General features: G+C 27.0%; 1 protein-coding gene across 1 annotated transcript; it reads right to left on the reverse strand.

Moving 5' to 3' along the window:
- Window positions 1-10,727: 10,727 nt before the first annotated feature.
- LOC127254664 (uncharacterized protein At4g14342) lies at window positions 10,728-14,062 on the reverse strand. The gene is made up of 5 exons (XM_051279892.1): window positions 13,955-14,062; window positions 13,713-13,776; window positions 13,523-13,608; window positions 13,289-13,412; window positions 10,728-11,120 (listed from the first exon to the last, which is right to left on the reverse strand). The coding sequence occupies exons 2-5, from the start codon at window positions 13,716-13,718 to the stop codon at window positions 11,073-11,075; spliced, it is 264 nt and encodes an 87-aa protein (XP_051135849.1). The 5' UTR covers window positions 13,719-13,776; window positions 13,955-14,062; the 3' UTR covers window positions 10,728-11,072.
- Between the last annotated feature and the right edge of the window lie 814 nt (window positions 14,063-14,876).

Here is a 14,876-nt window from a genome sequence, read left to right on the forward strand (position 1 = left end):
ATGTTGATGATATGTTGATCATTAGTCCATGTTTAAAGCTTATTGATCACGTGACTAAGTACTTATGTGATAATTTTGACACGAAACTGTTGGGTGATGCCAAAGTAATTTTAGGCATGTGTATCACTAGGGATAGAAAAAATTTAAGACTGTTTTTAAATCAGTCTACTTATATTTCGAAAATACTTAAGAAATTTTCTATGAGTGATGCTAAAACTGTTTCTGTTCCTATGACTTTGAATTTGTGTTAAGTAGGGATCAATGTCCCAAATCAGAATCTGATTTTGAATATATGAAACATATGCCATACTCTAATGCAATAGGTTCCATAATGTACTTAATGGTTAGCACTATGTCAGATTTAGCTTATGCTATTAGTTGTTTAAGTAGGTATATGTCGAATCCTAGTTTAGAACATTGGCATGCATTGAAATGATTTTTTAGATACTTAGTTGGTATAATAAATGTTGGTCTTGTGTTTGGAAAACATACTGAAAATGTTAAATTAGATGGTTTTGTGGATTCGAATTATGCAAATGATAGAGATAGTAGGAAAAGTACAACTTCTTATATTTTTACTTTGTGTGGAACTTGTATAAGTTGGAAATCTCAATTACAACACATTGTAGAACTATCCACAACAGAATCTGAATATTCACTGATTAACCCTTTTAACCACAATGCCTCTTTAAAGCTTCAGTTATTCCAACATATTGTTACTGTTTTTTCGGATAGCCAGTCGGGAATCCAGTTATGCAAAAACCCTGTATATCATGATATGACCAAACATATTGACATGCGTTTTCATTTTATACATGATATTGTATCTAAAGGAATTTTAAAATTGGAAAAAATTCAGTCTGAGTGTAATCCATCGGATATGTGAACTAAAGCTTTACCTGCAAATAAATTTGTATCTTGTATGAAATATATACATTGTGATACCTTTGATTAGTTTTGTACGACTTAGAGTAGTAGGTAGGCTAAGTTAATGTTTTTTTTTTCATTATATCTTTTCTTTTATGCAGGTAAATATATGGGCGATGATGTACCCCATACCACTCGAACAAAAATCAGGTGGACGATTTGTGGGATTTTTTTGTCCTAATGGATCCACCCAAATTATAAACACACTCCCACTTAATTAGTAGCCCAACAATCCATAGCCCTGGCCCACTTCTCATACCCTTAACCCGCACCGCATTGACCCGCACCACTTACCTTAACCGGGTCCAACCCGCTGCTCCGACCCGGCTCTGGGAGCCGCGTCTTTTGAGAGGCCTCCTCTCTACCGTTGGATCTTGAAGCTGTATCTGAGCCGTCCACTCTGTTTTTAACCTATCTATATATTGAGTGAGAGTGAGAGAGAGAATTCATAATATACATACACTTCCTCTCTCTCTAAAAACATCCCTCTCTCTAGCCTTCTCTCGCTCTCACTCGTGACCTATATCCGGCGACTTTTTCCGGTGGATCTACGGCGATGCCTTCCTCCTTTTGTGTGGGGTTCCTTTGCACGATACTCCCCCTGTTAATGTTGTTTGTAGCTGAAATGGACTCGTCCAACGTGTTAGGCGTGTGATTTTGTTTCTGTTGCCTTGTATGTTTTCTGTGGGGGATATTTTCAGTCTGTGTGTGTGGGTCTTGGGCCGGTATTGTTGTGTTCGTCGCTGTTAAGGGTTTTGTGTGTCGATTTTGACGTTTCGAGTTGTTTTTGGGACTGAGCCTACAAAACCAAAACTAGTTCAAGTTTTTCTTTGCTTTGTTTACTCGATTTCATTAATAAAATCTTTAGATCCGTTCATATATTTTATAACACAAACAAAAATTATTACTTTAGAGTAGATAGCTAAGTTGGCATAACAGGTTGTGTAAGTCTTTAATAACTTTAGTTACTATAATGGTATTATTTTGTAACTTATTGTCACGAAAATGTCACCATTATAAAATATTTACGAAATTTTGTGCAGCTTCTATTGCTATATAAAGTCACAGAAATGTCACCAGCAAAATTCCGCGGAAATGATTCTGTATATTTTTCCGTAACTTTTTAGTAAAAAGTCACCTATTTTTATTAAAACCGTGACTATTTTTACCGTAACTATAATCTAATTTTCTGGTAGTGATATTATATTAATATGTATTGTGTAAGTTATATTATGCTATATAAAATTATATAATTTCAAATTATTTATTAGATATTGTATTAATATGTATTGCTGCATATTTGTTACTTTCTCTGTGAACATGTTATGTTATATATAGACTCGTACGTGTGATATGCTGTGCAGATTTTAATTTTTACATAAAATTTTTCTAATTATATATATATATATATGAACCAATTATATTACTTTTGACATTTCAACGCATTGCTGATTATGGTAGTTTTCTTAACCGTGAGGGTTTGTTCTTTTAATAATATTGTTGTGGTTATCCTATTTTTATATTGAGTTTGTTTGTTTAATTTGTTTTTTATACGATTTATAATATATAATATATATTTTATTTTTATCAAAAAATTAATATTCAACATTAAATAATATTTTTTATATTTTCTCGTCTCGTAACTAAAACTAAGTATTCATTTACGTTTTGCGTGTTGATATTTGAATATTAATTATTATATCAAAATGTATTACAAATTAATAGAAAATGACAAAAATATTTTTATTAGTGTCTTGTAATACTAATATAATGAGATTTGTATGAAAATTTATACAAATATAATGATATATTTAACGTTAAATAATGCAAATAGTAAATGAATATCTTATTATAAAGGGGAGGAAATATTATTGATACAATTGTTCATACCTCATGGTAAAATATTCCTTCAATAAAAAAATAAATAAATAGTAAAAGTCGGTAAAACAAAAAACTTTCAAGTGATCAACCATATATTTATAAATAAATTAATTAAAATCCTATCATATTTTGTCCAAATAACATAATATATTTTGTGTTAGGTATCATGATGTAATACCCCCTATGTTATAAAATGCTTTGTTGAAAAATTTATTTAATTCATATATGAAAGGATATTGTGTTACAATACTATATATTCATTATTTCCAAACTGTTAATATGTTTGGTTAGTGATAAGATATTTAAAATAATAATTTTATAATTTAACGACAATAAATTATGATATTATTTTATTATTTTGTATATAAGTAGTATTATTGGTATTTTTAAAATAATGATTGATATATGAATAAAATAAATTTAAAATACATGTTTAAATGTTTTAAATATTATATATAATAAAATATATACAGTGTGAATATTATTTAAAATTTTATAAAATAAATAAATAAATAAAATCAAAAATTTTAAATATAGATATAAATAAAAAAGTTTTGAGTAGATTTTATAAAATAAAAATTTAATTAAATTGATTTATATTTATTAAATATATTTAATATTAATAAATTTATTAAAAATAAAAACGTGTGAACTATTATAAGACTCGTTAAAAATAAAAATTGTATCCACTATCACGAAAATATATATATATATGTAAATTGTATACTGTGTATGGTAGGAGTGGTTGTGTGGATAGTGTCTTCGAAAATAAAAAATAAAGTGGTTTAGCCACAGGGCATAATCTGATATTTATATATATATATATATATTTATTTATTTTTTTATTTATATGATTCCATTGTTACTAAATGAAATTATTCTTATATGTAATGAAAATCGTGTGTGAGTTGAGAGTTACTTTCGCATTACTGTATGCTTGTTTGTTTGAAGGTTTAGATTTTAAGTTTGGATGTTAAATAGTCAATTTTTTAATCGAAACAATTATTTTGTTTGAAGGTTTAGATTTTAAGTTTGGATGTTAATAGTCAATTTTTTAATCGAAATAATTTTGATATGATATAATAAATATTGATATAATATTTTGAATTTAAAATTAATTTTTAATACTTTTGTCCCTTAATAATCTATTCGTTTTATATTTTGGTCCGTCCCATAACAAAGCATTCATTTCTTTTTTTTTTTTTAGTAATTGTACTACTATCTATATAACATTACAAATACTCTTCCAATTTACAATATATTACACAAATTTGTTTACATTTATATCATACAATACTAATAATGTTAGTCTAGTCTTTTTTTACATTTATTTCTACTACATCCTAATATATTACTAATATTTATAAAATTCCGTGTAAAAAACAAATAGATATGAAAATGAAGGAATATGTATTTGATTCGATATTTTTTGAAAAAACATTTTCACTACCAGAATTTTATATACTCACCTCGAAAAATTGCCTTGAAAATACTTCAGAACCTATTATAAGTCTTTTAATTAATATAAACAACTTTATTTAGTTTTGGTCTCAGGAATCCCGAGTCCAATGTTTCAAGGACGTGAAGGTAGAGTGGGGATTCCAAGTCTTTTTAGAGGTTCATAATACTTGGAAGCAAAATTCGAGTCTGCATAGAAAAGATATCAGAATTTCCGAAGCTAATATTTTATATACTTAATATTGTTATTGAAATGAGAAGGGTCTTGGAGAATTTCCGAGGCTAATGTTTTTGGCTCGGAAATGATTTCAAAACTATTTGAAAAAGTTCTTGGCATTTTCGAGGCCAATATTTTATATTTTTATATTAATAGTTAAAATAAAAGAGTTATAAATTTTTTTAAGCCAATTTTAAATATTTAATATTATTAATTGAAATACTATGTCTCGGACCCTTCCGAGGCCATTTGAGAAAGATCTCGGAATTTTTTAAGCCCAATACTTTATATTTTTAATATTAGTATTAAAAAAAAAAAAAAAAAAAAAGGATTTCGGAAATTTCGAGATCATTTAGCATGTGAGGTATGTGAAAGATACTTATCTCAAAATTTTCGAAGTCATTATCTATTATTACCTTCTGTAAATACCTTATCTTTAATTCTTTGCCTTGAACCATCCGTTTTCTTTTATCTCTATTGCCTTCATCTTCTTTCCCAACGAAAATAAAGTGTATATATATATATATATTTAATTCATTTTTATTTTAATAGTATTTATTTAGTAAGAAATTAATATATTATATCCACTCATTATTTTTTGCTTCTTTAGTAAAATTTATTTTACACAATTTTTCAAAAAAATTAATATATTACACACACTCAATATTTTTATATTACCAATACAATTTTATATATCTCACATAAATATATATATATATATATTTATATTCAAACCAAAACGCAAAACAAACAGAGCCATGGGTAACATGTCCGGAAGTTGACACGTCCGGCGCTTAGGCCACGCCCGCGTTGAGGTCCAGACCAGCCGTCCCCTTTGCGCAACACGTCCGGGATATACCATAAAATATGGGAAAATCATGCGGAACACGTATCTGCACCAAGATACGAGTCATAAGTCGGCCGTACAGCACAGAGGCTCGCACACATGGGACGGACTATGGCCGAAAATCAGGGGCAGGAATGTCAACCCGCGACACATGTGTTTCTTTTTAACCAAACTTCATGTTTTATTTTTACGGTTAGGTTAAAATTTTAGTTATTTTAGCATTAAACATCCAATAATTATATATTAATTTATTGTTGGAGTTTATTTATTGTATTTTTTTTCTTATTGGACTTGAATTATATTTTATATTTTATTAATTTATTGTTTTTAGGATTAATAAATAGAAATTAATCTATTATTTTATTGCTCGACTTGAGTTATGTTTTACAAATTTATATTTTTAAAATTCTAAAATAAATTTATATATATGAGTACAAATATTTTCTACTTAAAATACTATAATTATTTTTATAATTTTCACAATTATTTTATAATATATTCATATAATTGTCAAAATCTCCTAAATATTCAAATGACAACTCAAAATTCCACCCTCAAACATCCACACCCTTAATATACTATTGTTTGTCTTTTTATATATATATATATATATATATATAATGCATCTGGTCAATCTCTTGGTTGAATATAAAATGAAATTTAGTTGGACATTTAGACATTGTAGGGCCCACACAAGTGTGAATGCTACTATTCTTCAGATGAAAATTTCAAGACAAAATATATATATATATATAGGCAGTTGTCAATTAGAATTGCTCAACCTTATCTCGTCATTTTTATTAATATACCAATATTTTAGTGATCTGTATAAATTTTATTTGTGTTCCTTTTGCACGAAGAAATGATCTTTATTACTTGCATCGCAAGGAAATTCGAAATAATAGTAAAATATTAAAATTATAACAAGTAAAATTGTAAAATAGGGGTTGGATGTCATTCTCATTCGGATAGACCTGGTGCTAATGTGATTGAATTAGTATATTTTCGTCCAGACTTTAAAGGTCTCGTTTACTTTTTGCATGTTGATATTTGAATATTAATTATTATATCAAAATGTAATATATATTAAGAAACAATTGTAAAAATACTTTTATTATTGTCCTATAATATTAATAGAATGGTATTTGTACGAAAAAAATATACAAATATAAAAATATTTTTAATACAATGACACAAAATGTTAATGGAACATTTAGAAGTGGACAAAGAAAATATTATATATATTGCCGCATATTTATAATATAACATATGTTATATTATAATACAATATATGTTTATTATATAAAAATTCATGATAGTTCATATTTATGTCTTTGACCAGATCAGCATGGAGATCTGTACACTATAAAATAGTATACTATTGTAGTTTTATTACTGACTTAATTTTAAATATGAAATAAAATAAAATGTATGTAAGAACTTTTCTGTGAAGTAAAATTTCCAAGAAATTGTTACCTCGCTTGTTTTAATAAAGTGGTGATTATTAAATTGTGCTTATAAGAGCAATGGATAATATAAACAATGATATATAGGGAGTGGCAACGATTGCTTCTCATTGTATTATTATTATTATTTTTTTTTTTTTTCCTTTATCATATTTATTTATATGTTATATGTAAATTTTAAAATATTAATATTTTATATATAAATTGCAAAATAAAAAAAGATAAAAAGGTAAATTTACACCTGAAAATTATAAATTAGGTAACAATGATGATTCTATTTTGGAATAATATGTAATTTTTTTTTAAGTTACGTGAAAAATATAATTACTAAAAAAAATTGAATTCGAACATATTAAAATAATCAAATAAATAAATTGCGCATGGAGAAATTATTATTATTATTATTATTATTATTATTATTATATCTTGAATTCAGCCCACAGTATAACATTAATGTTGCCAATAATATTTTGTGTAATATATAATTTAAAATGTCAATGACATGTTTTGTTCTATTTGTATATTTTAAATTTTCACCGTCGTAAATTACAATAAAAATATAATATTTCTTTATGTAAAATATTAAATAAAAAATATGTTTAAATTTAAATTAAATTAAAAAAAAAATTCAAGAGAATACACGCACATCCTTAACAAAAACTAAATACAAAATGTTACAAATGAATTAACAATCCAAAACAAAATCTTCTAAATAAGCTTATGGGTCTCATCCCAATGGATTAACATCATATCATGGGCCAATACAAAAGATTAAAACAAATCTCCATTACCCAAGCTTGTCATATAAATTCATAACAATGTAAATACATAAAGTACTTAACAAGTAACTTGTCTATCATTCGAGTTAAGAAATATAAGTTAATTTTTTTTCTTTTAAATTCAACTTGTTAAGAATTCAAGTAGGTTGAGCTTAGCTTCGATCAATTTTTTTATCTTAATCGAACCCTATTTAAACTTAAGATCAAGCTTGGTTCGACTCAGCTCATTTAGCTATAACCTAACAAGCTCAAGCTCAAGCTAAAGTTTGTTTCGGTTAGTTTCTATTGTACTTGGAGCTCAAGGAAAAGAAAAGAATTTTGGTAAAAACAAAATGGGAGATAAAATGGTGAATTGAGTTTTAATAAGTGAATTAAGAAGAACTTATTATATATTAAGCTAATCAAGAGAGGATTAAATGACCATATAAATAAAGATTTGAATAAAGCCTTTGGAAGAGAAAATAAAAGAAGGGCTTGCAAACATAAAAATGGGATTCCACTTCCAACTCAAAATCCAAACCCCCGAACAAATACAATCAGTATCATACTTATGCCTTAAAACTTAATCATTTTAATCTAAGTGATTAAATATTATAATTAATATTTCATCCGTCCCGCTTACCGTGTCCACCTTTCTATTTCCGTCTCTGTCTTACTTATTTTTTCACTTTTCTTTTTTTTGAAAAAGTATTATACACTTTAATGTTATTTTAAAATTTTTAAGTTAAATTTTTTTTTAATTTTAATAATACTAATGGACTATTTTAATATTAATTTAAAATTATTTTTATTACATAATTATTATTTTCACTAATACATTTTTAATTATTTACTAATTATACGTCTCGTGCCTAAAGTAAAGGGGACACCATACATGGACTGGAGGGAGTATAATTATATGTAATTATTTTTTAGACATAAACATAGTACTGAATTTTAAAAATTCAGTGCCCTAACTTATCCATTTTTAAATGATTAATTTGTATATATTTATATATATATATATTACTCTATTCGCTTCGTTTAATTTGTCTATTCTTTTTTTTTTCGTCCGTCCCATATAATTTGTCATTTCTTTTTTTGAAAATATAGTTATACACTTTAATCAGAGTTTAAAATTCATAATTTATAAAAAAAATTATTATAATTAAACTATTTAGTCATTTTAATTTTAATCTATAATTATTTTTATTAAATCATAATTATTTTCACTAATATATTTCTTAATTATTTTTAAAAAAAAAAACAAATTAGCTGGAACGAAAAGTATAGTAAATAATAAGCTATTCTCTATTACATTTATATGTTATGCTAAATAGAAGAAACTTAACTAATTATTCTCTACTATTATTTCCTTCCATATTTTTTTTAAAGAAACTAAATTATCTTATATCATGAAAACAATTTTTCAAATATTATACATATAAGATAGGAATAAACAAGGAGCTCAAAAGACTAAGAGATCTCAAAAACAAAACCAAAAGGGCCCAAATCCCGGCCCAATTGATATATGGCCTAAGTGTGTATGTAAGAAAAGAAGTAGAAATTATTTATTTATTTATTTATTTATTTATTGTCTAAACTCAAATTATCATATTTACTATTTTTGTTAGTTCCACTTAAAAAAATCTGTTTTTTAATATAATAAAAATACGTTATATACAAATATAAAAAATACTCCTATTTTTACACAAATTATATAAATTTTATTACTTTATTTGTATTTGTAAGGACAAAAATGTCAAATTATTTCACCTCTACTGACGAATAGAATTATATTACTTAATTCACTAAAAAAAAAAAAAAAAAAAAACAAACAAATAACTCCTTTTCACCTGTGACCGAATTTCCAAGAATATAAAGTTATAAGTATATATATATATATGTACACTACGGGTGTGTTTGTTTGAAGGATTTTGGAGGATTTCTACTATTCATCCAATTTTTTTCCCCCAAAAACATCAAATCAAACACGTATTTTTCATTTTTTATATTATACTAAAAATCAATTTTACATTCAAAACATCACATCAAACCCTATTTATATCACATCATACAACTATTCAAATTCAAAATTTTTACTATTCAAATCCCAATCCAAAATCCAAACCCCCAAACAAACACACCCTACATGTATATCAATGATATTGAAGTCATTAATAATCTCCTTAGAGATATATTAGGTGATAATTTATGAACTGGAATCCTCCAAAGTAAGTTTTATAGCTAAATTGACAAAAATATATTTTGTGTTGTTTGCTCTATTGTTACGTTTTTCATGTTGTGCCGTATTAAGCTTATAAAATTTCTATAGACAGAATCTAAGGAGGTGTTTGATACAGATAATTGACAGCATATAAATAAAAATATTTTTTTTTCTCTTGTTTGTTTGAGTTAAAATAAATAGAATTTGATAAATAAATTATTTATATTTTTCTATTTTTATTTCTTCCCCGTATTCATAGAAATTGAGATAAATGAATGTTGCAATATTTTTTTTATTTTTTGTACTTTTTAATTTTTATAATTTAAAATTTATATTTAAGTATTTAATTTTTAAGATTTTTTAAGAAATTGTACACAAATATAATCTTACAAAAACATCGTATATAATTTATAATTTTTTTAAAAAAATCACAAAAAATATTTCTTTATGAATTCTTATTCGTTAACTCTCTTTTGTACTATTCTTATTTGATCCATTCAGATATAGCTGCAATTTTTATATTTTTCAACTGAATTCTCTATTTTTTTCAAACAAAAGAATTAATTCTTATTCTCTCATTTTCTCTGCAATTTCATTATCCGTCAAGCACCCCCTAATTTCGTCGTAAAATTCCAAACCCGAATATTATATAACATGAACTATTTTAGGTCAAATTCAAGTTAACTAATATTGTTACATGCCAACTCATATCAAGAAGAGAACCTAAGATCAAAGAGAAAGGCTATAATTCTGATGATCTCCAAGTAGACAATGAGGCTCTCTTGAAATAAACGAAACACATTTTCTCCCACCCTCATGATTGAAACCCGATTTGCACGGTAACCACCGGATACAATCTTTACTTGCCCGTGATCGCCACAAAAAACTCTCAAAAGCAGCTAGATATATGCACGGCGACAGTAATGAAGCTGGAGAGGTTGGGGAAGGTGTGAAGGGATGAATTTATTTTAACGAGTGTGTAATTTTCACTTAAAGCTTGGACGCGCAATATATTGAGGTGTTTTTTTTCGATCAAAATATTACATCCAACAATTATTAAAAAGAAAAAACATAAAATCCAAAAGACAAAAAACAATGACAAATAAACACCCATGATATGTACTTTAGATAGACCGAATGCGAAGAAAACACAAACCTAATCCGGGCATGTGATAGCTTACATAGAAACCGTAGATAAACGATCATTTCAGAGTAATTCGGAGCATACCTTTAGTGACAATAAAAACATGTTCAATAGTTTTTTATTGCCAAAACAACGATGGAATTCGCCTCATTCATCCTCCCTCTCCGGAGGGAGCCCACAAGGCATAAGCATTTTCTGCATAATGCAATGTTAAGGGTGTCAAAAAAATCATCACTTCCTACACAGTGAGCTACTTACCTATGCATCCTAAATCCGAAAAGAGAATAAAATTTGTAAATCACAACCTTAGAACGATAATGCAATGAAAGAAACAAAAAGAATGGAGGCTAATTCTAGATGGCTTTCCGTATCAATCTCATGCACCTCTCACTGATAAGTACAGTGGCATATAGTCCCGAAGATGAAATTGAACTCTATTCATTTTATTAATATAATGGAAATTTCACGGATGTCACAAAAATGATGCGATAACTTAGAATGAAAATAATTATAATACAGAACATATACAGGTAAGGCTGTGTGGGAACAAAACGGCAATTGGACTTAGAAAATAATTGTGCAGAATAGTAAATTCGTCTTTTGTAGCTATATTATATGAAATTATTATACCTATAAAACAACCGATATCAAAATGAAACCATAAAAGAATAATGCAAGTACAGTAAGAAATTGTGCTCATTTATATATACACAAGCATAGAACCAAGCCAAGTTTAACCTAAATGCATCTCCGCATAGGAGGCGTTCAATTTCCAATAAGTGAACAAAATGGATTGGTCTAAACAATATTTAAGTTTTTTCTATGAATCCTCATACAACTCCAACAATCTAATAGGTCCATATAGAAGAGGTCTTCATCCACGATAAAAAGTGATTGGTAGCTACTAAAAGTATCCTCAACTTGATTTGATGCTTGATTATATGCAAAGACTTTGCGCTTACTTAAATTTACATATAATATGCATATATAAGTGAATATGTCGGGTACAAAATACGATAACAATGTTGTAAATTACACACAAACATATCTATAAATTTAATAAAATAACATAATTAAACAGTTTTTTCATTTGACAAAATTACAACACCACAACACAATATTTTAAGAGCATCTTTTTATTGTCTTAAATCTTACATCACTAAAAATGCCAGAGCCCTCTTCCTACTAACATCTCATTAGTATAGTTGAATGATTAATTTTTTATGGTACCCAACAAGAAGAAAAAAAGACAGGAGAGATCAGCACAATTTAATCTCAATTTCCCGATTAACCTCCATCTAAAGTTGATATGAATAGAGATAATTATTAAAAAAAAAAAAAGTTAAGCATGAGAAAAAGTATTCATTTCATAAGATGGTATATATATATGCCATGAAATTGATATACAATAGTGATTTTACAATGACATTAGAACATAAAGCTTTTGCGACAATGAGCAATAAAAAGGTAAAAATTCTAACTTCAATTTGTAATCATGCATTAAAGATCACTCAGACACAGAGGATATTGTGCCATTACAATGTCATGAGAGCATTCTAGTATCCAAGCAAATAGCCAACTAAATCATATAATACCACGCAACCAATCGAGCCAAAGAAATCAGGTCATAGCTAACATACAAGAATACATTGTCATTTCACACACAATTAAAGTTAAAAGTTACAAAAGATTACAAAATGTAACAATGATTCCACTCATTCTCATCAAATAATTTGTATGATTCACAAAGGAAATTTATTAGTGCCCCAAGAATTTACAAAATCTTGCAGTGTTTTCCATTAAGGCGCTTCATAAATAATCTAGACTCTCTTGAATGTATAAAAACCAATCATAATAGGCACCCCATTTACTTGACGAATGCCAGATCATTTGCAACATAAGTCAGTCAATAACACTAATCATATTGTATCAATAGATCCATCAGTTATCACGTCAACAGGATAGAGTATGGTTCAGCAACAATGCCAACAAACAATTATCTTATCAAATTGACTCAGATGCTCAACTTGAAAACAACAATTTATTCAAACTCAATTTTAAGTAATTCAAGCTACATGACAAGTAATTCAATTTTAAGTAATTCAACTCGTTTTCCACATCAAACTTTGTTACTCGAAAAGAAGCAAGCCACATGACAAGTATCACAAACATATAAGAGCTCACCCTCAGCTCATGGAAATCTATACCGCAATGTACTTAATTCAATTACAAGAAAATGAGAACACAATTTAGTTATGATCTGCTCAACCACAACTAGAATCTATCTCATTCCTAAAATCATACTAAAAACACTCATATATATATATATATATATATCTAAATATTTACAACAAAATTCAAACCTGCATAAAATTGTAGCGCTCTCGCCCAACAGATTCGTTTTCGGCTACAGCAAAGTATGCCAAAATGGGGTAATGACCAATATAAGATGCATAGCTATCTCGGTGAATATTCAGGGCCCATTCACTGTGGAAGAAATTTTCCATAGAAAATAACAAATGAAAATCCATAAACCAGTTAAGATTCCAAAAAAGGGAAGACAAAATAAACAAAAACACCAAAAACAGAGTATTTACAATCGTGTCAAATCGGCATGCCCTGTGCCCACATATTTAGCCTGCAAATGCTCGAGCTGGGAGTTTATGTTAAACCTATCACTCGCCTGCAACAATCCAATCAAATAACCAAAAACCATAAGGGCACACAGCAAATCCAAAGTACAGAAAATTAGGGTTTAAGGTCCTGAAGGGGTTTGATTCAAGTTACCTGCATGTTCACGGTCGAATGGAAGTCGGAAACACAAAATAGATTACGAGAAAACCTCAAATCTCTGCAAAATTGAGGGGATGGTTAACCCGCTAAATTCATCTAATTGAAAAAACATAACACGCTGCAAAAATAATCTAAAATTCTTAAACTCACTTCTCTTCAAGCCAGAAGACAACAAACAACAAGATCAAATTAAAATACAATCAATTAAAAAAAAAAACACTAAAATTAAAACAAACCTGATAGATTGCTTCACGACCGGCGGCAGCAGCAACAGGGGAGGAGAAGAAAGAAAAGGACGAGAGGAAGAAAATTATAGCAGCTGGTAGGGGCAATTTCGGGCCGGCCCGGTCCTATATTTATTTATCAATTTATTTTTTAAAAAAATCTAAAATAATTCAATAAAATTTTAAATGAAAAAAAGTATGATAATTGACTCCATAAGTTAATAGAAACTATATAAAGTTTTAATAATTAGATTATACTTTTATTTTTAACATATATTTATTTTTTAATATATTAATAAAATTAATTATTTTTAAATATATTTTATTTATTAAATTAGTACGGCTAGTTCATCGAAAAACAAATGAAATGGAAAATTTTTCCTTATGATCTTATTGTCACGTAGAGATTCATTCAAAAAAATTTAAATTTGTTTAGATTCCAATTTTCAATTTTTGGTACTATTTTAATTCTTCTTAATATAAAATCAAATATCAATGTTTTACTATTTTAGAGATTTCAAATTTTTTAAAAATTTCTTATTCAAATATTTTTAATTTTTTGAATAAACAAATATATTTATTTATATTCAAGATTTTTATATTTTTATAATTTTACTTTATCTTAATTAAAAATAAATATTTATATTTTTTTATGTAGTATTATATTAAATTTTATTGTCCGTATAATTATATTCAGTATATATAATTTTTGTTAAAATATATTGTTTAAAACACTTTAGGCTAAATTGCATAAAACCTATGTGTGGTTTTATAAAATTGAATCAAATATTTTATACTTCTAAAACTACGTCAAACCCACTCGTGGTTTCATAAACTATGCGTCTAACCCCTGACGATCCTTTATTCAACGGTATTTGACCTAAATGCGCTCAAATTGCGAATACATTTTAGAATCTCAAATTTTAAATCCCTA

The sequence above is a fragment of the Andrographis paniculata genome, unplaced genomic scaffold (genome assembly GCF_009805555.1).
Source record: "Andrographis paniculata isolate CXL003 unplaced genomic scaffold, ASM980555v1 Contig52END, whole genome shotgun sequence".
NCBI classification, from domain to species: domain Eukaryota; kingdom Viridiplantae; phylum Streptophyta; class Magnoliopsida; order Lamiales; family Acanthaceae; genus Andrographis; species Andrographis paniculata.

What these genes read in the sequence shown, in the direction of transcription:
- LOC127254664 (XM_051279892.1), bottom strand. An exon ending in CATGCCGATTTGACACGATT is followed by an intron (nt 13,413 to 13,522) that starts GTAAATACTCTG and finishes TTTCTTCCACAG; the next exon opens with TGAATGGGCCCTGAATATTC. An exon ending in AGCGCTACAATTTTATGCAG is followed by an intron (nt 11,121 to 13,288) that starts GTTTGAATTTTG and finishes TGCATTATGCAG; the next exon opens with AAAATGCTTATGCCTTGTGG.